The sequence below is a fragment of the Onychomys torridus genome, chromosome X (genome assembly GCF_903995425.1).
Source record: "Onychomys torridus chromosome X, mOncTor1.1, whole genome shotgun sequence".
NCBI lineage: Eukaryota > Metazoa > Chordata > Mammalia > Rodentia > Cricetidae > Onychomys > Onychomys torridus.
This window is the reverse complement of record NC_050466.1, coordinates 54,343,874-54,369,242: the sequence shown is the minus strand read 5'-3', so window position 1 is coordinate 54,369,242 and position 25,369 is coordinate 54,343,874. Positions and strand designations below refer to the sequence as shown.

The 25,369-nt window shown below is 39.3% G+C and overlaps 1 protein-coding gene and 1 pseudogene across 4 annotated transcripts in view; one reads left to right on the top strand and one right to left on the bottom strand.

Moving 5' to 3' along the window:
* Mid1 (midline 1) overlaps nucleotides 1-25,369 on the top strand; it is a 204,340-nt gene that overhangs the window by 136,197 nt on the left and 42,774 nt on the right. For all 4 annotated transcript variants that reach the window (XM_036173850.1, XM_036173851.1, XM_036173853.1 and 1 more), the window contains one exon: nucleotides 5,565-5,660. In XM_036173850.1, the coding sequence (XP_036029743.1) occupies nucleotides 5,565-5,660 (96 nt within the window). The remainder of the gene's footprint in view (nucleotides 1-5,564; nucleotides 5,661-25,369) is intronic.
* On the bottom strand, nucleotides 15,451-16,588 carry LOC118573573 (annotated as a pseudogene).

Below are 25,369 nucleotides of genomic sequence, written 5' to 3'. Positions count from 1 at the left end.
GGGAAATACTTTTTAGTTTGATGCTGGTGGGTTACAAATTAAGCTTTTATAGTACTCATAAAAGTTCAAAGTTGAACCCAAGTTCCTTATTCCATGTAACCAACAATTCTAGAACACTGTTTGTGCCAGGCTTTCTTTTGTGGGGTTTCATACATTTCCTCCTGACTGTACCTTAGCAGGTTCATGAGGATAATGAGTCACAGAGAGGTAAAGGACTGCTTGGAGGTCTTAAAGCTGGTATCTGAATCCACACACTAGGCTTCGTGCAATTAGTCATTATGCTTCTAGGAGCACAATGTCTACAGGTCTCACTGATGTTGAATTTTCCTTGGATTGTTGTGAGTTCTGTCAAGTTAAGCTAGTCAGCCATAAACAAAAAGTACCTTTTTGTATTTTGTCTGCAGAGAATTTTTCCTGAGGCCTGTGTGCCTGTGTCTGCATTCTTACACAAAAGATTGGATACAAAGATTAGTGTTTGACATAAGGTGTGTGTGTGTGTGTGTGTGTGTGTGTGTGTGTGTGTGTGTGTACATATTAATAGGCCAGAAAATGGTGACATATTAGTTTATATATTGTAGAGTCTGTACCAAGCTTTTACAACAACACTTACAGGTCAAATCTCATTTACTACCTGTTTTGTAAATAAAGTTTTATTAGAGCACAATAGTATGGTGTTCACTCATTTTCGTACTCTCTGTCTGTGACTGTTTTTATGATGAAACAGCAACAGAACTGAATCACTGTTACAGACCAAGTAAGACCAAAAACAATCTAATAGTTCTATGTGACTCTAATGAAAAGGTCTTTTTTGAGAGTATAGTACCACTGTCCAAAATTATTAATCACTAGCTTTGTGTTGCTGTGGTGCAGTTGAAATATGACCGACATGTATGAGTTAAGATTCCAAAAACTTAGCAAAAAGAAAGAAAAAAGGGTATAAAATACCTCATAAATGCTTACATATTGGTGATATTTTGAAACAATGACGTCATTAAGTTTAGTTTTACTTATTTCTACTTTTAAAGCAGTAACTACTAGAAAATTGTATATGTGAGTTAAATGTGTCTCACATTAGATTTTTGCTAACTGCCAGTCTAGAACTGGAATTTGGAGGCTATGTGACCTCTAGAAACAGAGAGCTAGACATTAGTCGAGGGAGGAGAGATGATTTGCAAATATCTTTCTAAAGCAATGAACTGCCAACTCAACCATGCTCACCAATCCTCATCAAATACTCAGAATGTATCAGGATGTCGATTGAAACAGTTGTAGTTGAGTTCTCCCAGAAGCAGACCCTGACTGTGAGTTTGAACTGGGAGATGACCCAAAAAGCACAGGGAAGGAAGAAGAAAGAGGGTATGTTAGTGAGCATGCTATTGCTATGGATCCACACATTCCTACCCACTGAAGCCCTGGGGGGCTTTTATAGTCTAAGGCTCAGGGCAGTCTCATCCAGAAAATGAGGGAGCTGTACTATTTGTCTACTAATTCCAAGTTCTTTGTGGTAGAGAACTGATTCTAGGGACACCAGCTTCTCTTGAGTTTCCCCAGGACTGTAATCTGCCTTTCCTGGGTCCAGAAACAACCCTAAGGCAAAGGATCACAGGTGGATGCATGAAAGAAAAAACCATCAGCAAACTTGAGAATAATGCTTGCTAAAGGCATAAATTTGAGCTCTCCAGTATCTTGCTGTGAGAACAGATTGAATTTTTTTTTGTTTGTTTTTTTTGTTTTTTTTTCCTACAGTCAACAATTGTGTAGCTTTCTGGTATTTAGGTTCCTTTTCTCATATAACCTTAGTGATAGCGTAAATATAAGTGGGTTGACCATTATCCTCATGTTATGTATAGGAAACTAAGCCAAAGATATATCCACTGATTGCCAATTTGGAATGGCATTCCACATCTCTTCATGATCATAAATGGTCACCTATACTTCTGGCTTCTCTAAAGCTTGGCTTGACAAGAACATGAAAAAATATTGGTTGTTTTAAAGTGACAACAGAAAACTAAAGCTATCTTTTGTGTTCTGTAGACTCTTAGAAATACATAAGAAAGTGGACATTATGTAGGGAGGGTTTGCTTGTTTTGTTTTGAGTCAGGGTTTCAGGTAGCTGAAGATGATCTTGATCCTCTGCCTTCACCTCAAGTGATGTAGTTCCAAGACTTCAACATTGAAAAGTGTTATCGCCGGGCAGTAGTGATGCATGCCTTTAATCCCAGCACTTGGGAGGCAGAGGCAGGCGAATCTCTGTGAGTTCCAGGCCAGCCTGGTCTACAAAGAGAGTTCCAGGAGAGGCGCAAAGCTACATAGAGAAACCCTATCTCAAAAAAAGTGTTATCATTTTTTTCCCACAAAGCACATTCAAAATTAGGAGGTTAAAGAGCTGGTCTCGCCACCACACGGGATATTAATGACAGAGCTAAATTCCAGAATACCTCCAGTGAAGTCCCTTAGTGGAAGCTTGTGAATGCATGGCTTAGTGAAGATGGGATTTTGTTACTACCCCATTGCCCATGTTCTCTTCAAAAGTGTTGTCAGCCCCTTTGGTACTACTTGGAAACAAATCTCTCTCCCAGCTTAATTTCTCTTTATTGTATTTCTAACTACCTCAGTAATTCTTTGTGGACCTCAATAACACTTACACTATTTAAATTTGAATAACCCCAAAGGATCTGGATAGGTCAAAGTGCTTAAACAGCAGGCTTTAGTCTTCGTATCAGTTGATTAAAAACAGATTTTATGCATGAGGTAAACTTAGTAATAGGAGGGGAAAGCAAGCAGATATTTGTAAAATCTGAATGTGTTTGGATTGCATTTATTTGGCTCTCTTTATGACCAGATTTAGAAAAGTCATACCTGTGACAATTGAACTCTAAATGGTTAGATGATGTATTTCCCTAGAAATTTCCTGCTATGAATGGTCAGCCACGAAGAAAAGTAAAAGGATTCTCTAAGATTAACACACCAAAAGAAGCTGACAATTTCCTCTTACCATAGTCATATCTAAACCAAGGACACTTGAGCAATGGAAAGTCTCAGTCTCAGTCTCTGACTCTGTATTCATTTACTCCAAACAATAGAAACACTCTGTGTGTGTGTGTGTGTGTGTGTGTGTGTGTGTGTGTGTGTGTGTGTGTGTGTGTGTGTGTGTGTGTGTGTGTGTGTGTGTGTGTGTGTACACAACTGTGCTCATATGCATGTGTAGGAGGGAAGATTGGCTTGAAAACAATCAGGTTTCATCTAAACTGCTCTTGTACTCATTCTCTAAAGTACCTTCAAATATATATATATCCAAGCTTAAGCACAAGAGGGAACATGTCAAGGTCAAGGTCAAGAAATGGAATGAGGGGAATGGTGGAGACTGAAGCTGGACTGCTCCCAAGAAGTAAGGTTGAAGTAGAACAGTGGGGTTATAGGGAACACTTAGGGGAGTGGGGACTTCTTGTGCAAAAGCCTCCAACAGTAGAAAGAAAAGATTCCTCATGCTCACACTTGGCTCACACGACACCTCGCACCTTCTCTGGAATTGAAGCCAAACATGGAAGTGACATGGAAGGAAACAAGGCACTGAGCCAAAGCAGGATTTGTGCCTCACTTGCACATGAGTATCTTATGGGAGAGTACCTAACCTCAGATGTGCACCTCCCCTGGCTAGGCTACATCAATACCCAAATCACAACACAGGGAGCAAAGTTCACAGCAGATGAACTGTCAGACAAAAATTACAAGACACAAGCTAAACTCAGATCCTTGGGAAACACTAAACAAACACCAGGAAATGTGGACCTTCTCTTTCTCAGAAGAGTTTAATAATAAGTGTGTTTAGCTGTTTCGGAATTATGAGGGGAGTTGCATTCTTGGAACAAGAACAGAAAGCCTTTTTAACAAGAAAAGAGATACGTGATAAAAAACCTACTGGAAACAAAAATGTGCTCATTATAAAAATGATCAAGTAAGCTTGGTATAGTGGTTCACACCTGTAGTCCAAGCACTTGGGATGCTAAGTCAGGGTCGGGGTCAGGGAGGAGAGTTTGAAAAGAGCCAAGGCTACAAAGCAAGACTATTTCAAACAAACAACAAAAATCCCCAAACCTAATTCCAGATTAATAAATTGAATTCTTAAAAGAATAACCAGAGATTACTGCTTCTGGAACACTCATTAAAAATAAGATGAAAATAATTTTCATCCTTACTATGCCTTTTTTAAGTGAAAAGTTTAGGAAAGAAAAACAAGCTATTTTTTTTTATAAATTGTAGAGTGAATTTATGTTTTTATTGTTGCTTTTTTTTCTTTTGTTTGGATAGAATCCACATCCTTGCTAGGCAAGTGCTTTACCACAGGGTTGTACCCACAATCCCCATGTCTTCTTTGCTAGATGGCATTATAAATCTGCTGAAGTCTGATATCTTGTTCATGGAATTTTCCTTTATTTCATGTTTTTGCTATGTTTCATTACTTTCATTTCTCTTTGATCTTGTCATATGATTCATGCTTATGGAGGAGTTTTCTACATTGTCAGGTCCACCTTTGTCTCATCTAAGAAGGTGACACAGTTGTCCAACAAAAACTCCATGTCTGTGATTCTATCCTCAATTGAATGATTTCATCATCTTGGATACCTCCAAGCAGCCATCAGCTCTCCCCACCCTTCATTTCTGGCCTCTCTCTCCCAGTTGCCCAGCCATCTCCCTGTGAACAGGAAATAGGGGTTGTTATTTGTATATCCCTAGTGTCTCTCTCAGACTCTGACATGGACTAAAACCTTAATTGTTTGTTTGTGAATGGATAATAAGTGAATGGACAGCATAAATGGGGAACACATGGAATAAAGAACGATGGAGAAATTTTAATGACTCTTACTCAGAGCAAAAGGTTATTGTGGTAAAAAATGTGATTAAATATTTATTCCAGGAAACTAAATTTGATGCTCTTAAGGAACAGACCTATATTAAGATGCATAATGTTGTGAATATACTGTTCAAGACATATGATCTTGTACAAATAGAGAGAAAATGGAAACACAGAGAATAAGATATATTATGACTGGGAAGTATGACATATTTGTGTATCATATGTGTGATAAGAACCCCTAGCAAATACTATAAATGGCTATATTTAACCATAGCTGGTCAATTCAAACCTGCTTTTAAGAAATTAACCTCATCCAAACCATAAATTGGTAAATTTCAAAACTTGAAAATTAAGCTATATGGTAAGGGAATATATTCTTGATATTACTACTATTTCTGACTCAGACAAAGGGATAAATATTGAACTATTATGTACTTTCTCCCAAGTTCAGGATCTATCAAGAACTTATTGCTAATTATCCAATTAAATATAAATGAGTTAATACAATAATCATTAATAAAAATATAAAGTTTGAATATTTCTAGGAGAATCTTTGAAATACAACTTTTGAAAATCTGACTTAAATTTATAAATACTTGAAATTGAATTAATAACATTAAGATTTCTGAAAAATTATTTTCTGAAGATGAATAATTTTGTACATACTAAAAAGTATGCAGAATAACATTTCTTTCTTCTTTTTAAACAGCAAAACTTGGAGAGCAATCTCACCAATCTCATAAAGAGGAACACAGAACTGGAGACCCTTTTGGCTAAACTCATCCAAACCTGTCAACATGTTGAAGTGAGTATCCATACCCTACCCCCATGGTTTATTTCAGATGAAAAGCACTAGCTTGGACTTTTTCTGTCCACTCAAAAACTTTAAAGGGGAAATCTTTCTTGGGGCTGGAGAGATGGCTCAACTCTTTTTTTTCTTGTTTTTTCAAGAAAGGGTTTCTCTGTGTAACTGTCCTGGCTGTCCTGGAACTCAATTTGTACCCCAGGCTGGCCTCAAACTCACAGAGATCTGTCTGCCTCTGCCTCCTGAGTGCTGGGATTAAAGGCGTGCACCACCAGCACCCAGCTCCCTAAGAACACTTGCCAAGTCAGGTGGCTTATAGTCTCATAACTCCAGCTCAAGGATACCCTCTTTTGGCCTCCACAAGTACCCTCACACATGCACACCCACACACTCATACACACAAAAAAATACAAATAATAATACTAAAATAAATGTTTCACAGAGAAAAATCTTTTAAAATATTTTAAATATTTTATAGAATCCAAACATATGTAACAGATGAAATTGGAAAGAACTAGAAGCTTAGAGACTTTTTCTATAGCCAGGGCTACTGAATCCCCATCCCTTTATAGCTCCCTCTGGATTAAATATTATATGTCATTCCTAATATTGTAGATTTTAATCACCCTCAAAAAGAATACCCTTCCAAAGCACAGTTAAGAAGGTGTTTTTTTAAGTTTACTAGGGCTGCCATAACAAAACGCTATATTCTTAAAAATCATAAACAATGTAAGTTTATTGTCTCATAGTTCTGGATGGCAGAAGTCTGAATTGCAGATGTCAGCAGGACTGTTTATCTGTAGGCTCTATATACAAGCATACGCATACACATACATACATAGGACCTGACGCAGACCTGTGCAGGCCGTGAGCATCCTGCCTCAGTCTCTGAGTTCATACAGGCTTTGATCATACTGATTTAGAGGGTCATGTTTTCTTGGTATTCTCCATGTCCATGTCTTCTGGCTCTCACACTCTTTCTGCCTCCTCTACTGTGAGGTTCCCTGAGCTCTGAGGGAAGGGATTTGACAGAGACATTCCATTTAGGGCTGAGTATTCTAAAATCTCTCACTCAGTACATATTATCTGGTTGTAGGTCTCTGTATGTGTCCCCATCTGTTGTAGGAGGAAGCTTCTCTGATAACGGCCAAACAAGACACTAATCTATGAATATAGAAGAATTTCATTAGGAATCATTTTATTGATATATATATATATATATATATATATATATATATATATATATATATATATATATATATATATATATATTTAGAACGGTAGTATTTGTTTTTGTCCTAAGTCCCTGTGCTGTCTAGTTTCCGGTTCTTGGTCACACAAGTGGTACTGTGTATGGGTCCTACCTCATGGAATGGGCCTTAAATCAGATGTTGGTAGGTTACTGTGACAAGCTTTGCACCATCATTGTCCAGGACACCATTGTAGATCAAAGGGTTTGTGGCTGGGCTAATGTTTACATTTTTTCTATTGGTAGCATGCAGAGTACCTTCCTATATCAAAGCTGTTAAAACATAGGAGTGAAGGTTCTATGTAGGCACCAGCTCACCTTCTCCCTGTTCAATGAGTTGTATAGGTGTTGTCTTCAGCAATGGGGCCTGAGTATCAATTTGTGGAGAGTAACCTTACAGTCCTGGCAACAGCCTGGATTGTTGGGGGTTCCCATGGGACCCCTTTAGCCAAAAACTTAATTAGATGTAACCCAATTATGGTACTGGAAGCTTCATTTGGTGATAAGAAATGGCCAGTTGGGACTCAGTCTCCCTGATCATTTGGCATTTTGATATATATTGCCTTCATATGTGTATATATTCTAAGAAGCTTCTACTGTATTAATTAGGTTTCCATACTTCCTCTCAAATGCCCCTTGATTTTAGCTGTCTCTCCCTGTACTCTTTCTCTCAGAATTTAAATAAGGAAGAAAGAATTGGGGGGGGGGGGCGCTGAAGAAATGGCTTGCGCTTACTTACAAGTGTTTGACTTACAAGCATGAGGACTTGAGTTTGATCAGGAACTTAAGTTAATAAAACAAATCACCAATCAGGATAGTTACAAGGATGTGGAGGCAGGTAGATCCTTGGGGCTCACTGACCAGCCAGACTAACCAGTGGGAGACCTTATCCCCCTAAAAAGAGTGTAAGGTGAGATGGTATCTGAGAAATGACAACAAGGTTGTACTTTGGCTTCCACATGCACACCTGTGAATCATTGTACACAGATAAACACAGAGAGAGGAGAAGGCTGCAGGGAGGGAGGGAGGAAGGGAAAGAGAGAGAGGGGGAGGGAGGGAGCAAAGATAGAAACAGACAGACACATACACAAACAGAGAGGGACAGACAGACAAACACACACACACACACACACACAGAGAGAGAGAGAGAGAGAGAGAGAGAGAGAGAGAGAGAGAGAGAGAGAGAGAGAGAGAGTTTGCTTGAAATCTTGTGGAGTTTACAGAGGAGTCAAGACCCGAGTTTGTCCTATAGATTTCAAAAGTACTGTCTTAAAAAACAACCCAGGGATTGGGACTGTCAGCTTTTTTTTAAATGCTATTCAATGATGTTTATGATGGTATATTCTTCAGCACAATAAAGCTAAGCTTTCAAATACTCTCAGCTCAAAAGCATCTTTATTATGCAAACATTGGAAATTTAGTGTAATGCTTAAAATATTTTGTGTTCATAAAGATTGTGCTTTTCCTTACAAGAACCCTCATTATGATTGGAAATTTAAAATTGATTACTGAGAAGCAAGAATGTTGGCAAATATTTCAAGCTCCAACTTGGCTATGTGTTTCTGCAGTAGTGTTCAGAGGTGAGAAGTGGGGTGTTTCCCTTTTCTGAACCATCCTTTCTAATGCTCATTATAGTGGTGCTATTAAGAATGGTATAATAGATAAAAGAAAGATATAGAGCAGAGCAATATGGAAGTCGAAAGGATTAGCACCTGGCCTCATATCATAGATTCCTTCCTTTAATCACTAAATCATCATCCTGCCTGTTTTTTATGCTGTTAGATGCAGCTTAGAGTGTGAAGGCAATAGCATCAGCAACAGCAGGTTGCAGAACCTTGACCATTCCATCCTACTGAAACTGAATCTGTTGGGCCTTATTGATCAAATAATATGGGAAATAATAGTGAAGAAGCATAATGTTTTCATTATTACAGAGCAAAGTGAATATATGTTATTGCATGAATAAATGGATGAACAAAATAGAATGATCCATGTGCCATATTTTATTTTTATGGTGTGATGGCACTTGATGTTAAACGATAATAGGCAAGAATTATTTCTCTTCAGTAGAAAAAAATCACCTGTGCTTTATGGTACATCTTATAAATGCTTTATGGATTGGGTGATTATTTCATTCAATTTCAGCTAGTTACTTCTTAAAGCATTAATGTCTGGTTTCCATTATGGCTGGTAATAATTTCAGAACAAATGCCTTGTTCTTAATGCAATGTTAGTATGACTTGAATTTACAAAATGGTATTCATTGTAGCATGATATAAAATTATATTCTATCATGTTCAGTACTTTCAGAAGAGAGATATGTTCAAGAAATTGATCACCAGACTATTTATTTTAAGGGATCAGGTGTTATTTAGTTGAGATACTAATTTTTAAAAGAGAAATATTACTGAATTACTTGTGGCCAACTTACAAATAGACATAAAATTTAAGAGTATTTATTTCTTCCTCTGCTGCTTTGTAAATCCATTGGAGTGGAAATAAATGCTTATTGTTGACTAAATTTGGAAACCAAGAAATGTATTATAAATAAAAATTAAATAGTCATTTATGAATTATGAACATTGCATTTATCCTAATTATTAATATTCTCAAAATTATTTTTTAAACCAAACTCCAAGTTTTCCTATAATAATTGAATGAGTACAAATCTGAATGAAGAGCTGCCAGGATCATAAAAACCCATTTTGTACAAAAGAGGCTGTCATAGCCTGGTAGGGAGCAGCTTTGGAGAGATGGGAAATGGGAAGAATTTATTTCATTGGGCATTTGAGTTTGAAATTGGCTCTTGAAGGTTCAAGGGCAAATCATGAAGCATGTAGACTGTGTTGGCTTTACACTTCTAACTAGAAACCCTAACTCGTTTCAGGACTTGATATTTGTAGCTATTTGGAAAATATATTTATCTTCCTGCAAAAGAATCACTCCTCCATGTGAAAAGGCCAAAGTCACAGTATTAAGGGAACTCCAGGAAGGTAGTGGAATGTGTTGGGCACCAGCAAGCTATTCTTTTAAATCAGTGCAGTGGAAAAGAATTTCCGGCTTCCCAACCTAGGTTCCTAGACTGTACTTCTTCCTTTTCCTCTTCCTGAAGTTGTCCTTGTATTCAGGTTTGAGCATTCTTGGGGAAAACAACATTCCCATGCTAGCTGGGGCTAAGAAAACGCTCAGCACAGAGGTGACCCCTCATTGTTGCAAATTCAATCAATGAATTCCTTCTCGGGCCTTAGGAGGAAATGCTACATTCTCATAAGCCCACCCCTCATTCTGGGGGTTCATTTTGGCTTTTCTTTAAAAAAGTGAAGCCCTTGAAGTTCTGCTTCTTCCCCCATTGTTTTGCCATTTATAAGTAAGGGCAAGCAAATGAAAGAGCCTTGTGATTGTGTAAGTGCCAAATCTTTGAAAAACTAGAGAAGAAAGAGTGTAAAGGCCATGGCTGTTTTAGATTTGGGAGGTAGAGGCAGTGAGAGAGCAATCTCAGAGAGACTCTGACAAATGTGCGTGTGAAGTTGATGGCTGGGGTTCTCTAAATGATAGGTCTGAACTGCTCTGCTTTGTTTTTTCCAGGAGAGGATTACAGTAAAAGCTGCCTCAGGTCAAATTTGGAGTTACTGTTATCTAGAGCATAAAACAAGCTTATTGGAAGTGATAAAAATTTGGGTCAGGAACTGGATGTGATCACAGATGCACACAAACACATACACACACACACACACACACACACACACACACACACACACACACACACACACACAATTCCAGCACTGGAGGTTCTCAGGCAGGTGGATGGTTCAAGTCCAGCCTGGGCAACATAGTGAAATGTTGATTCTAAACAAAATGGGGGACAAAATCAATTTAAATTTAAAAAAAGAACCAGCTGCAGAACTTAGTAGGTCAAATATGGATTACAGTTCTTATTACCACATTCTCCTACCGATTTTCTTTGAAAAATCAGAAAACCTATTTTATTGCTTAAGAAAATACTTAGAGTCATTACTCTTGTTTTTGTAGCAAATACATTGTAAAAGACCATTTGGGGAATTGTTGGTGACAGTGACTATCAATCCACACTGAGATAGTAATGGAGAACAAGTAGATAATTGTGACCAATTGCCATTATTGTGGAAGACAGAGACCCAGCTGACTGTCTTTGTTCAAGGTCTGATCCACCAGCTTGTCAGTGTGCTATCCTTGGATCTTTTGGTTAAACTTGCCTTGTTTGTAATCACAATTTTTTCTCCTTTTTTTATTTATTGTATTTGTGCTTTAATTTTATACATCAGCCATGGGTTCCCGTCCTCCCCCTCCAGGCCCGCTGTCCCCACCTTTCCCCCCAGCCCCTCCCCTCCATTCCTATCTCCTCCAGGGCCAAGACTCCACTGGGGATTCAATTCAACCTGGTGGATTCAGTACAGGCAGGTCCAGTCCCCTCTTTCCAGGCTGAGCAAACTGTCCCTGTGTAAGCCTAAGGTTCCAAACAGGCAGCTCATGCACTAAGGATAGGTCCGGGTCCCACTGCCTGGGTGCATCCCAAACAGTACAAGCTATTCAGTTGTTTGACTTATCCAGAGGGCCTGATCCAGTTGGGGGCTCCACAGCTTTTGGTTCATAATTCATGTGTCTCCATTCATTTGGCGATTTGTCCCTGTGCTAGTGGGAGTAGTGAAGGGCAAGATTCGAGGGAAAGAGAGCTTAGGGGAGCAAGAGATCCCAGCTGGATCAAGAACAGAAAGGGAGAACAAGGCATAACAGACCATGATAAATGATGACCACATGAGAACAGGAAGAAGCAAAGTGCCAGAGAGGTCCCCCAAAATCCACAATGATATATCCTCTGTAGACTCCTGGCAATGGTCGAGAGAAAGCCTGATCTGACCTAGTCTGGTGATCAGATGGCCAAACACCCTAACAGTCGTGCTGGAACTCTCATCCATCTAACCGATGGAAGTGGATGCAGAGATCCTTGGCCAGGCTCCAGGTGGAGCTCCAGGAGTCCAATTGTAAAGAAAGAGGAGGGACTGTAAGAGTGTGAATTGTTGAGATCACCTTAATATTTTAAAATTCTGTGTGTGCGTGCGTGTGCGCATGGATATGTACATGCTACCATATCTCTTATATGGATATCAGAGAACAATTTGTAGCAATTGATTCTCTCCCTCCTCCATGTGGATTCTAAGGATGGAACTTAGGTCTTCAGGTGCAGCTGCAAGTTCCCTAGACACATCATCTTTCTGGCCTGTAATCAGTCTGCAATCACTTTTAAATTCTCTTTGACTCTTTCGTTTTTCTCCCTTAGTTTTTCCTTCTCTTTTAATGTTAAGTTTGTTTCCTTATTGGCCTTCTGTGGATTTCCAATATTGGTATATAGAACACAAGACCTTTTGCGAGTGAATTAAGCATTTTTAACTAGATCTCTGCTCCAGTAGTGGACTGTATGAGTTAAGAGGAATGATGGGGATAAATTATCATGAAAGAAGATGAACATTTTTGCTCTAATTGTGCCATTTTCTGTTGTGAAAGTGTTCTCTCTTTGTAGAGACATTGGTAATTGCTTCATCCACATCATTGGACAAAGGCCAGCATCCAAATATATACACACACATAAAAACACATATATAGACACAGAAACACACACACACACACACACACACACACACACACACACACACACACATGCCTTTTAAGTCTTGTGGACATGTGTCTGATCTGAATGAAGTAGATCTTGCAGTGGGCAACTTGAGTATCTAAAGTTGTATACAAATTTTAGTCCATGGCTACTTGCAAAGAAAAGTCAGATTCCCAGTCCATTTGACACCCTGCAAGGATGTTGTCAGGGATTATTTAGAGTTAGATTCCTAGCCTTTAAACCAGACCAACAAACTCCTATTCATGCATACAGCTCTAAAAGGGTGGCAATATGATTAGACAATTGTCAGCATTCAGAAACTCTATTGTGGCCACTACTATAGTGAAATTGATTTATCAGGTTCAGGTCTTGGGATTCCTGTGACACAACTACAAAAGAACTAACAGTCTGTATTAAATTTCATCATTTCAGAAAAACTCCATTTTGTGGGTCCATTATGTATATTACTATATCTAGTTTCTGCCACCAGGCTTACAACCATTAATAAGTTATGAAGACAACCTGTTTTCCTCAGTGTGAATTAAAGTGATTGTTTATAAAAGTATTATCTAGCACATACTTGTATTCAATGCTTTGGGGGTAAAAATTATTCATAAGAGTCATTGAAACATTTTTACTTTCTTAAAATTCATGAGAAATAGAGAGAATACAACAGCAAACGTCTTCCGGTAAATTAGAATTCGAATACTTTTGACTGAATGAAGACAAGACTGAATTGATAATGCTTTTATAACATTTCCAAGTTCAAGCTTTGAAACATTAAGAACAACATCCAAAATATTCATCATCTGTTAATCTTTATAATTTGAGCACAATGAAGTTTTATGTTATATAGTCTGAATTCTACCAGATGATTAGAGTGGAGTTTGACCTTGTTAAACTGAATGTGGAGTACTAGGCCTAAACTAGGGCTCAGTGGCTGAGCAATAATAGGAAGGAAGGAGAAAATGTGGTTTTTCTATTGTGTCCTAATGTGGTCTCTCTACAGAATAAAGGAATTCTTTATAGTACCTCCCTTAAACTATTCTACATGCAACATCATTCTCTTGAAATAGTAACCTATTGGGTAGCTAGAGCAGTACCGATTTTTCTGGCATGATGTAAAGAATACTGACTCACTTGGTAAAGTGCTTGACATACAAACATGAAGACCCATGCTTCATCTCTAGCATCTGCACAGAAGCGAGGCATGGCAGTGCATGTCTATAATCCCAGTGTCATGTGGGGCTAGTGGAAGTAGAGACAAGCAGATCCTTGAAGCTTGCTGGCTAGCTAACCTGGCTAAGTCAATGAGCTTCATGATCAGTGAGAGACCATGTCTCCAAAAAAGAAAAATTAAAAAGAAGAAGGTGAAGGAGAGCATATCAAAAGATGCCTGACATTGACTTGTGGCCTTCACAGGTATGCTCACATACATGTATGTGCAAATGTATACATGTGAAACACACAAGAATAATATGAACAGTTTATGATACACTTTAAAATGGTCATTACACTTAGCTATAACTCAGCTTTCACATAAGATGAGCTTAGCTGGATGGATTCAAATGAGTAGGTCAAAGATAAAAGAAGGTGACAATGATGAGCCGATAGGAGCTTGGCTTCCCCATGGCTCGCTCCTGTTCAGTCCATTCAGAAATAAGTGTGATCACATTCAGCAACAATCATTAACTTAGCCAACTTTTTTTACTTCTATATTTAATGTATATTTTAAATTATTTCCCTCAATTAATGGGTAGCAAAATGTCTTCTATATGACATAAAGCCATATATGTGTGTAAAATAATTATACATTATGAGAAACAGAGGCATAGCATCTAGTACCCTTATTCTATGGGCTTTTATTTTTAATTGTCAAATGTAAGAAAAATGGAAGAGGCTTATTCTAATTTTAAAATAATTTGTCATGCATACAAAATTCCCATCAACAAGAGTGCAATTGTAGCACTGCTTATTTCTGTTTGAAATAGAAATTTGAATTTTTAAATTCAGCTATTTAAATGGCTTGAGGCTGCTACTGAATGCAAAAAGCAGTGAGGAAGAACTCACAAAGGATGCACAACCAAGTGAGGCAAGGTCTAAACCTGGGAATGTATGGTAGAACTTCCACTCTGCTTTAAAACTATTTTACTAGCTACAATACCAAGTTCCTGTATAAAAGGTGATGAAACTCTCATGAAGGCATAATTCTCTGACTAGGCAAGTTATTATTAGGTCATCACACTGTTCTTCTGTCTATTTCCAAAGGATTGGGAAAATGGTGTGTCCTTCATGAATTCTGGTATCAGGAGGAGAATATTATTGTATAAAGCTATTAAATTCCCATAACCAAGTATGTTTTAGAGAATAGGGAAAGCAAAAGTAATAGGATTTATACACATGTACCCTGAAAACAACTATGGCCATTTGAAAGATCATATACTATTAGTGAAATTATTAAGGCCACTCCACATAGTTAAGAGGGAGGTTTATTTTGTGGGGTAACTTACAAATGAAGGGATAGGTTGCAGGGTCTGGGAAAGGTCTGGCGGTGTTCTCTGGAGAACTCTGCTCGGTCTACCTACAGCGTCCAGGGTCCCCGAACCAAGAGACACCTCTCCTTGCTCCTGGGTCTTCAGCCTCCTCCCTCAGCTCTGCCTTGTGGGCGTGACCATTACTGAAGCCTCAGTGGAGGTTGGAACTTCCAGGCCAAGGCTGGGATGGCTACCCACTACATCATACTCTCTTTTTCCCCCTTAAATAGTTGTTTATTAGCAGTGGACTGGAAGGGATGTCAGAATTAGCATTCACAGACAACACCACATACTAGTCATGAGGGCAGCATAAAAGTGATGGGAAAGTGCCTGAAGGCCCCCTCTTCAATAACAAGTGGGGGGGGGGCTGGAGTGTCCATGGGGCAGCCTTAGGTCAACTCTGCTTAGTAGGCATGGTTAGAGATGAAGAGAGATTCACTGCCTGCAGCTCCAGACTGACCACTTGGGGTCTACTTTCCTTGACAAGCGAGGCTGTTGGCCAGGACTCTCTTGATGTACTCCTCCTGGGCAGCCTTCAAGTTTTCCTTCTTCCTACCCCAGGCCTTCAGAGCAGAAGCCTGCAGGGCTTGGCAGTAAGAGAAAGTCAAGACCCATGGCTTCAGCAGCGGGCACTTGTTGATAGCATTGAGGTTAGGGGATGCCTCTTCCTCACTCTGCCCTCCAGACAGGAAAGTGACCCCAGGAACAGCAGGGGGCACTGTGTGACAAAGTGCTGTAACAGTTACCATGGCAATCTCCTCATTGGGAAATTTCTGGGTACAGGAATGGCCTGGGGTGACCATGTTGGTCTTCAGCAGTGTGCCTTCCAGAAATCGTGGTCACTCAGAGCTTTGTAGACAGCAGCCAGTACCTTCTCAGTTACATACTGACAGTGCTTTAAGTCATGGTCCCCATCAGGGAAGATTTCAGGCCCCACAATGGGTACAATGCCATTCTGCTGGCAGATGCTGGCATAACAGGCCAGAACATTGGCATTTTCCATGATGGCAAGGGCTGAGGGAATGTGTTCCTCAAACTTTAGCACACAACGCCACTTAGCAAAGTCAGCTCCATCCTTCTTATACTGGGCACAGCGTTCAGACAGCCTATCCAGCCCTTGGGTGGTGGTCTCGCCATTGGTTCCCGCCAGGGGCACCAAGCCTTTATCTACCTTAATGCCCACAACACCGCCCTTGGACTTGATAACTTGGGGGAAGGGTCGTCCATCATCCACCTTCTGGTAGAGTGTTTCGTGGAAGAGGATCACCCCCCCCCCCCCAATGCAGGGATTCACAGGGTCATCAGCAGTCAGCAGCAGCTGGCAGTAGAAGCGCCTGTTCTCTTCCGTGTTCTCAGTGCCAATGGACTGCAGCTGCTTGGCAATGCTTCCAGTGGACTCATCTGCAGCCAGGATGCCCTTGCCCGGAGCCACAATTGTATGAGCGATGTCAGCCATCTCCTTCTTCTGCTCCGGGGTCAGTGCTGGGTATTGGTAGGACATGGCACCAGTGGTAGCACATTCCTGGCACAGGAGCGGGGGAGGGGGAGGTGGGATCTGCCGGGTATGGTGGTAGGTAAGCAAAAAGACTGAAGCGTGAATGTGGATAGTCACCAGAACCCCATTCTGTGGTGCCTTCCAAAAGAACACAGCCTATTCAGCTGGGGGTGGGGGCATATACTCACTTTCTAATATAATTTTCTCAACAGCCTTTTCATGTAAACATTATCATATTGGCCATAGGTATGTAGCTTGAAGCTAGACAAAACAAAACAAAACAAAGATCAACTAATAAAGAAATGAGGTAAACCAGTCATGGTGGTGCACATCTGTAATCCTACACTTTTAAGACTGAAGCAAGAGGACCATGACTTTGAAGTCATCCTGGGCTGCATCGTGAGTTTCAGGCCAGGTTTGTGAACACAACAAAATGAGGTAGATGAACGAGAATGCATATGAAGTTCCCTCCAACAATGTAAAGTGACTGGAGTGGTACCTGAACTACACAAAGTAGGTGATAAAATGAAAGTGGTGATTGGAATGATAGATCCCTGGGAGAAGTCACACTAAATTATGCCCAGAAGACCTTCACAAAGGCTCAATAAGTACACAAACACATCTGTGGTACAAGTAGAATCAAAGAGCCATCAGTTCTGAAGTATTCATAAATCTTTGGTCATTAACCATTGCTGTGGTTACCCCAACTTCTTTGAGACAACAAATTTGCTTCCTTTAAAGAGTTGTTTTTCATTCTCACAGGGAAGTTTAACATATGTATCCAAGACAAAGACCTAAATAACACCATACAATCAATATTTCATGTTATAATTTAACATTTGTATCTCAATAATGTATAGTCTTTAAGAGATGACACTTTACAGAAATTTGAAAATTTTGCTTTCAGATTAAATTTAAAACATAATTTATTTAGATCTGTAATTTTAAGCTGAATGTCTAATTTATGAATCTTACAGAAAGCTACTTAGGACTTGGGAAAGATGAACTTTTTAAAGGTTTCAGTTTATCCTTTTAAGAATTTGAAGTGATCATAAAGTAAACTGAAGATGAAATTTATAAATGCAGTTTAATATGTTTCAGGAATTTGTTGGTAAAATATGAGCAATAATTGTCTGGGGTGAGCATTGCCAGGAAGAAGGGCTTGAGGGTGTTTTGTGGGATTATAGAAATGTCTTATATTCTTGGTCATGAATACCTGTTTAGGTACCCCTTAAAGTAAGTGCATTTCCTTGTATGAGAGTATTTACTTCATTTAAAAAAATTACCTTAATTACCTAATTTCTAGATGGAATTGATTGTTTAATGAAGTTGGGTCAGGCCAGCTTGAGTTAAGGATACCCTGTGAGTGGTTGTTCTTGGTTTTATGAAATGTATTAGATTTATAAGTAGATAATGAGATTTATTTAAAAGCTTAAGAAAAACTATATAGTTAATGACTTGTATAGATGCATTCCTTGTACAAAAATTCCCATGGTCTGTAAGTCCATGTCTAGGCCTTTCCTACTTGGCAGGATTCCTTGGGAAGTATGCCAGGCTTCCTAGGATGTCTAGCAAATGGTATAATATCTGCCAATGGCTCTAATAGTGTTTTCCAAGGCATCACCTGCATCCTTCTGTCTGCCTTCCAGCATTGGCTCATTTGCATAAATCTGCACACCAGATAAATTGTCACCCTAAAGAGCAGAAATGGGCCTTCCTTGAAAACATTATACTCATTATACTCTGCAGTGGCAGATTTCAGTAGCCACAGATACCCAGACATAGCCTATGGATGATAAACACGCCTGCCAGGACCTTGCCCAAACTGGGGAATGTGGCACTGGATAGGGTCAGGAAGATGGAGTCAGCAAAGCAAAGAACTATGAGGCAGATGTCCATCTGGGGCATTCTGGAGCCATTAAGAGTGGTCATAGAATGTCTTCCCAAGCCCCCCAACACCCTCTCCCCCCGTAAATCTGTACCTTTCCTTTTGATTTTCTGGATCAATGGTTCCCAACTTGTGGTCTCAACTCCCTTCACAGGGGTCACCCAAGACCATCGGAAAACACAGATATTTATGTTACAATTCACAACAGTAGCAAAAATTACATTGCAACATGAGGAACGGGGTTTATTAAAGGTTACAGCATTGAGGGGTTTAAGAATCAATATTCTAGATACTCTCAGAAACCTTTTTTTTTTCTTTTTGGTTTTTTTGAGACAGAGTTTATCTGTGTAGCTTTGCACTTTTCCTGGAACTCACTTGGTAGCCCAAGCTGGCCTCAAACTCACAGAGATCCACCTGGCTCTGCCTCCAGAGTGCTGGGATCAAAGGCGTACACCACCACCACCCAGCCAGAAACCTCTTTTGGTTCTAAAATCAATCTGATAGCCAGACTGAATGAAGTTGGGGGGAAATACTTTTAAAAGAATTATTTGACACATGAAAACTAGTTAAAATGACAGAGGTGTAAAAGTGACTTATTGAGTCATCTTTTAAAATATCAGACTGTTCCTATACACAATACACACATACACACACACACACACACACACACACACACACACACACACGCACGCACATGAGAGGGGGGAAACACCACACATCCTCTGAATCAACAACCAAAAGACATTCAAAGTCAATAAAACTTGCTTCAGGTAGCATCATGGGTATGCTGGTAGCATCTCCTTCATTCAGGGAGAAATAAGAGCAGCCTTGTCTCCTCTTGCTTCCATTCATCTACTGCTAAGACTGTTGCAAAGATCTCTGGAAACCACTAGCCTTGGTTTCCTTGCAGTCAGGAAGTTGATTGCATAACAGGCTTAATTCATTGGCAAAAATCAAAACATGTACTGAACAAAGGTGCAGTAGTTCTAAGTTTATCAATAGGGCTTGCATGGGGAAAGTAGGGGATCGTTGGGTTTTGGTGCAATTAGTTCTTCTTTTAGCACATTATACAAAACCAATGATGCCAAAGGGATGCCATCCTGAAGGAAGATGGGATTTGTGTGTGTGTGTGTGTGTGTGTGTTTTTCATGCATTTGCCATCATTATGACCTATTGTGAGTAAAAGAGTGGGTTCAGGTAGACAGTAGCAACAGATGCTTCTGTAAAGAGGACACACGTAAATGCTAGCCTGGAATCAACCCCTGGCTACTGAAGCAAAGGATCACTTTAATGTTTGCATAATCAAATGGCTTTTCCCTTCTGCTTTTCATGAAAAGGCCTTAAAGAATTCCTCTTGTTTGTGGTTTCAAAAAAATTAGAACTATGCCAGTGAGGCCTGCCTTTAAGGATCCTATTAAACAATAAGAAGGCTTTGTTCTTAGCTATAAAATTAAAGCAAGCAGTGTTTCCACTACCTGGTAGGATGCCTTCTCTAACCCCTACCCAACCTTCATCTTCACACACTGAATAGAGCCTGCTGTTTCCCAGGTAGGACAGTGAGAAAGCAACATCTTCCTGGCTTGTATATACAAATATAGCTGACCATTCAGATAATGGAGGAGTTGAGCAGATGAGGAAGGAGCAAAGGAGAGAGAGGGAGGTAAGGATAGATAGATAGATAGACAGATAGATAGATAGATAGATAGATAGATAGATAGATAGATAGACAGATAAATAGATACATAGATAGAAGATAGATACATAGATAGATAGTAGATACGTAGATAGATGGATAGATGGATAGATAGATGATAGATAGATAGATAGATAGTAGATAGATAGATAGATAGATAGATAGATAGATTTTTTTCAAGTGCTGCTCCTTAACTCAAGTTTTTTTTTAATTAGCTATAGTGCAGATCTTCAATCTTCAGAACGATTGCTTTAGAAAGTCAACAATAATTTCACAATGAGTGGAAATGATGGAAGCAAGGAGTCTCTAGATAAGGAAACACACACATATACATACATGTTACACACACACACACACACACACACACACACACACACACACACACACAATGTTGTCGTCTGGCTCTTGCCCAAATATAGACAAGTTGTGGTAAGTGAAGCCAAAATACTCATATGTGGATTGTGGCCCTGAAGTAGGAAATGGCCATGGTCAATACAGAAAGCACTGTCAGATACAGTCTGTGTGCTTCATATTTAGTCATAAACTATTAGAGCTACAGAGCAAATGGGATGAATGTGGCACCAGCTCCTTCTAGCCTCCTCTAGAGCCAGGCATATGAAACCATTGTAAGGAAAATTATCTTCTAGAGCTAGTCTTAGGAAGAGTGTAGAAGGCCAGGTAGTGGTGGCACATGTCTTTAATCCTAGCACTTGGGAGATTGAGGCAGGCAGATCTCTGAGTTCCAGGCCAGCTTGGTCTATAAAGGGAGTTCTAGGACATCCAGGGCTGTTATACAGAGAAACCCTGTCTCAGAAGAAATAAAAAGAAGGGGGAGGAGGAAAAGGAGCAAAAGAATATGACAAGAAGAGTGTATGGCACCTATGGTTATCAGTGCCTTGTCCATGTGGGACTTACTGAACCTGCACCCGTTAGTGTGGGGTTTTCTTGGCTTCTCGCAGAGAAGTCCAGAGGAGGTGAATTCCTTGCCTGTGCTTAGAAGCTTTTGACTCACTCCTGGTGGGACATGTTAGATAAATCCTTTAGCTGCAGTGATTCTGAGTTGCCTGTTGATTTTAATCTCTAGTTGCCCAGACTGAGCTTGGGTAGGCACACTGTTGCCTTAATACCTTTCCTTGTCCACTTCCCTGCTTCCTACAGGTATTTCTCATCAAGTATCTGTGCTTCCATTCTCATCTTATACTATTTTTCAGTAATAGCAAAGCCATAGACTGCATCTAAGATAGAATAATAGCATGAGTGCTTTCCTTGTTTGTGACCATAGTCCACAGATCCAATTTCTACAACCCATCCTCTATTTTGCTGTATTTGCATAAATAAAGATACTAAAGCTTTGGCAGCAAAGATATTCAGTAGTCAGCCTCTGTGCTTCTATTGCTATTCTGGAGGGGCAACAGCATACAAGAGGTTACATAGATATTACTTGTGGATACTTCATGAAGATAGAACTATTTTTACGTTTTTCCAGTTGTAATTCCAAGTTTTATTAGTAATGTAATCAAGTATGTTTCATTCTCTGGAAGGAATGCTGAGGGGCAGGGACTGGTTCTCATTCTGAAGAGCTTTACAGAGGAGCAGGTGGTAACTACACTGAAGTAATGCAAGCTTGACTAGAAATCCAACTCTGTATTTCTCCATCACATCACTACACAGGAATCATGGTACAAACTGGAAAGAATGCCACTTACCAAAATGACAAATGCAAGTACAAGTAATGAATGTGAGACCGCAGACTAGAAGTTTCCTCTTCCCATTAGGAATTGCTTCCTTTCTCTGAATTGTATTGCCTCTGTCTTTCCTTTAACTCAACAAGCAGCTGTAAGTTATTTTCACCTTCAAAAGAAGCTGATTTTTACTGAAGACACTTGTTGAAGATTACCTAACAGAATGTTTGGAGAAATTTTATGAAAAGGATTCGATAGACATAATTGTACATGCCAGTTTAGTGGAGTTTTTTTTATTCTATGTGCCCAGCCCAAACGGAAGGGTGTAGAGCATTTGTTTTATAAAGAGCATAATTAATAAGCTAAAGGAAGGAAGGAGATCAATTGTTTTTGAATGAATTATGAGCAACACCTTTCATTCTGTTGCTTCATTTTGGAACTGCTTTCCAAAAAGTTGCCATTAAACAACCTAAAATGTCTGTGCCATCAGTGCCAAGAATGTGACACTGAAGGCTGAAGTCGTCTGAGTGTACCCCAGGAAATAGAGCATAGGACGGTCACTGTTTGTTATAAATGTGACAGAAGTCTGCAGGACATAGTGGGGAAAGTAAAAGCCAGACAGCACTGGAGGAATGTCAGCTTCAAAATGGAAACCTATTAATTCAGTAATTGCAAACTCTTCATGACTAGAAGGAAGACTAGGTTTATTCAATATCTACTATCTTCCAGTTTGTTCACAGATGTTTTCATCGAAACTATACAAATAAAGGAATCTTAGAAAAATTTATGCATTTTCACACTTTTCCCTTTAAAGCCCATGATCTGTTCTCTGTGCTGAAGGATGGCAAACTATGACCCTAGAATTAAATCTTACTTGTCATCTCCTTTTGGTAAGTAAAGTGTTTTTTTGGCACACAGTCACACCTATGTGGTTACACATTGTCTATGACTGCATTTAAGACTATAACAAGAATTGATTAGATGCAACAGAGTCCATATGGTCCATAAAGTTAAAATATTTACTTTCTAATGCTTTGCAAGATTTTTTTCCACCACCTGCTTTATATAATGGAAGAATCGTCTCAGCCCATCCTCTCTCCCAACTCAGTTGCATAGGAAACAACAACCTTCATGGGATCCACTTGGGATTTCAAAGTAGTGCCAAAAATTCTAGAGTTAGTCACCATGCTAACATGGCTTCCTGAGTTACTGAGCTGATGAAAAGATGCAGCTGTATTGACTAATGCTACAATGTCTTCAGGAAGACAGAACAGGATGATTGGTCGTATTACCTATCATTTTCATTCTATATGGACATTGCAAATAAACTGAGCTTAGAAACAGCATTGAGAGTGGATATGAACAAAGGATTGCTATGTTTGAAGCAAGTTTCAATGCTTTTTCATGTACTAACTCATTAGTTCTTGCCAGTGCACCTACTGTTGTGAGGACTGTCCTGTACCCTGTATTACGTTTAATAATATTGCATTTGCTCTGGGAGGTAAGAATCTGTGTTTTCTTTATGGATATAGGGAACCTGAAAAGTGGAGAGTTGACACAGACAACCAGGAATATACAGCTAGTGATTCACACAGACCTTACATTGCTATCCTCGGAAAACATCTCAAAGTCCAGAGCTCTGAAGTGTCTCATTTAGCCTTTGGTCTCTCTGAATTATACCATATTTGAAGATTTGGCTTTACTGAAATATTAGCAACAGCATCAACACTTGGAATGGACATGTTCTGTTATACTACTCTTGGGAATAAAACTCCCTTGTGTGAAGTTTCAAAGTTTTAGGCATTAGCAGTGGCATTTTTGCTGGGCAGTTTTATTGCCTTGTTACATTTGTATTTCGTTTATAGGAATTTTATTGCTCTACTCACTGTAGTGTGTTACTGTTTTAATAGCATCAGATGACCTTGTTTATCCAACATTTGAGTTTCATAATTTTAGTAACCTCAAGCAAAGATTTACCATGAGGATCCTGAGAATCATTTTTAAATAAATAGCAAACACATAACAAACCCTATCTGAATATTCACTCAATAAGTATGATTGATCTGCTGTGGTCCAAAAGATTGTCCACCATAGTGCTCTTATAGCTTATATCCACAGTTTTGCTATGGTTACTTCCCGTAAAAATCCCTTTAGGAAGGGATTCCATGTTTTAATCACGAAAAGCCATTGATGGAACTGGATAGTCAAAAAATAGTAACTATTAAGCTCTGGCATGTATCTTAGTGATAGAAGACTTGCTTGGCATATTCAAGGCTCTGGATTCCATTCCCAGCATCACAAAAACTCACAAACTAAATTAACACATTGAACATTAAAGCTGCAGCTCTGTGTTGTGTCTTCTGGTTTCTTCTCCTTACACAGAGACCCTGGGTACTGGGGCATTCTCTCTTTTGACTACTTGAGCACGATCCATAAGTATCTGAGTTTGGTCAAGAGAGTTTCAGAGTAAAGATTATATGTAAACATATTAGATGTATTACAGTAATACCGTCTGTGCTTACTCAGTTCTCCTTGGCTCAGCTTTATATACAAACTGAACTATTAGAATCCCTTTCATTGTTCCTTCTGGCAGCTCTGTCTAACTTCTGCCCCAGGGTCTGGAATGTTCATCACAGCTGCCTTTGGCAATAAAACCCAAAGCACCCTCAGATCCTCATATTTCTCTTTGCACCTGGTCAGCAAAGCACGTTGGGGCACAGAGCTAAAGTGTATGCAGTTTTCCCATCATTCCCTCATCTTACTGGCCAAATATCAGCTTATCCACATTCGAATGAACTCCTTTAGTGTGTTTGTTTTGGAGTGATATAGGATGACTAGGACATACTTTTTAATACTGCTACCTGCTTTAGATTTAGATGCAGATTCAAAGTTACAGATGACTAGTATACAGAGACAAATGCTTTCGAGTCCAAAGTACAGCATCTACAGAACATCATATATGAATGTTGCAACCTTTGTCTACGTCACCTTAATTTAAAGCAGTGTGGAATGACCCTGCTTTTGATTTTACCGTATAAGAACTGATTTTAGGCACGCATATACTGTAGATGTATACTTTTAAAACTCACAGATGTCAAGGTTAACCACAGTCTCAAAGGAAAAGTGTAACTGTTTAGTGGTATAATTTCAAGATTGCACTAATTGTGGGCCAGTGTGTCCCTTGGGAGGTGTAATCCCCAAGGGTCATTATTCTTGTAGAATTCCTAGTACATTGAGCAATGCTCCTTTCCCCCTGAATACTCTGAAGTCAAATTTCCTGTCTCTAACACATTGGCTTTATCCTGTCCCAGGCTTACTTCAGTGTTCCATCTGTGTACAAACAGGAAGCCACCCATCAAGTGAGTGTATCCCTTTGGCAGGAGGAATTGTGAGGTTCTACTTTGAAAGACTGTAGGTGGCTAACTCATTTCTAGCAGGCAGTGTCAAATGAAAAAAAATTAGGGTTTTTAAAGTATTATTAGACACAACAACAGATGCTGGTATAAATGCAGAGGTAAAGTAAA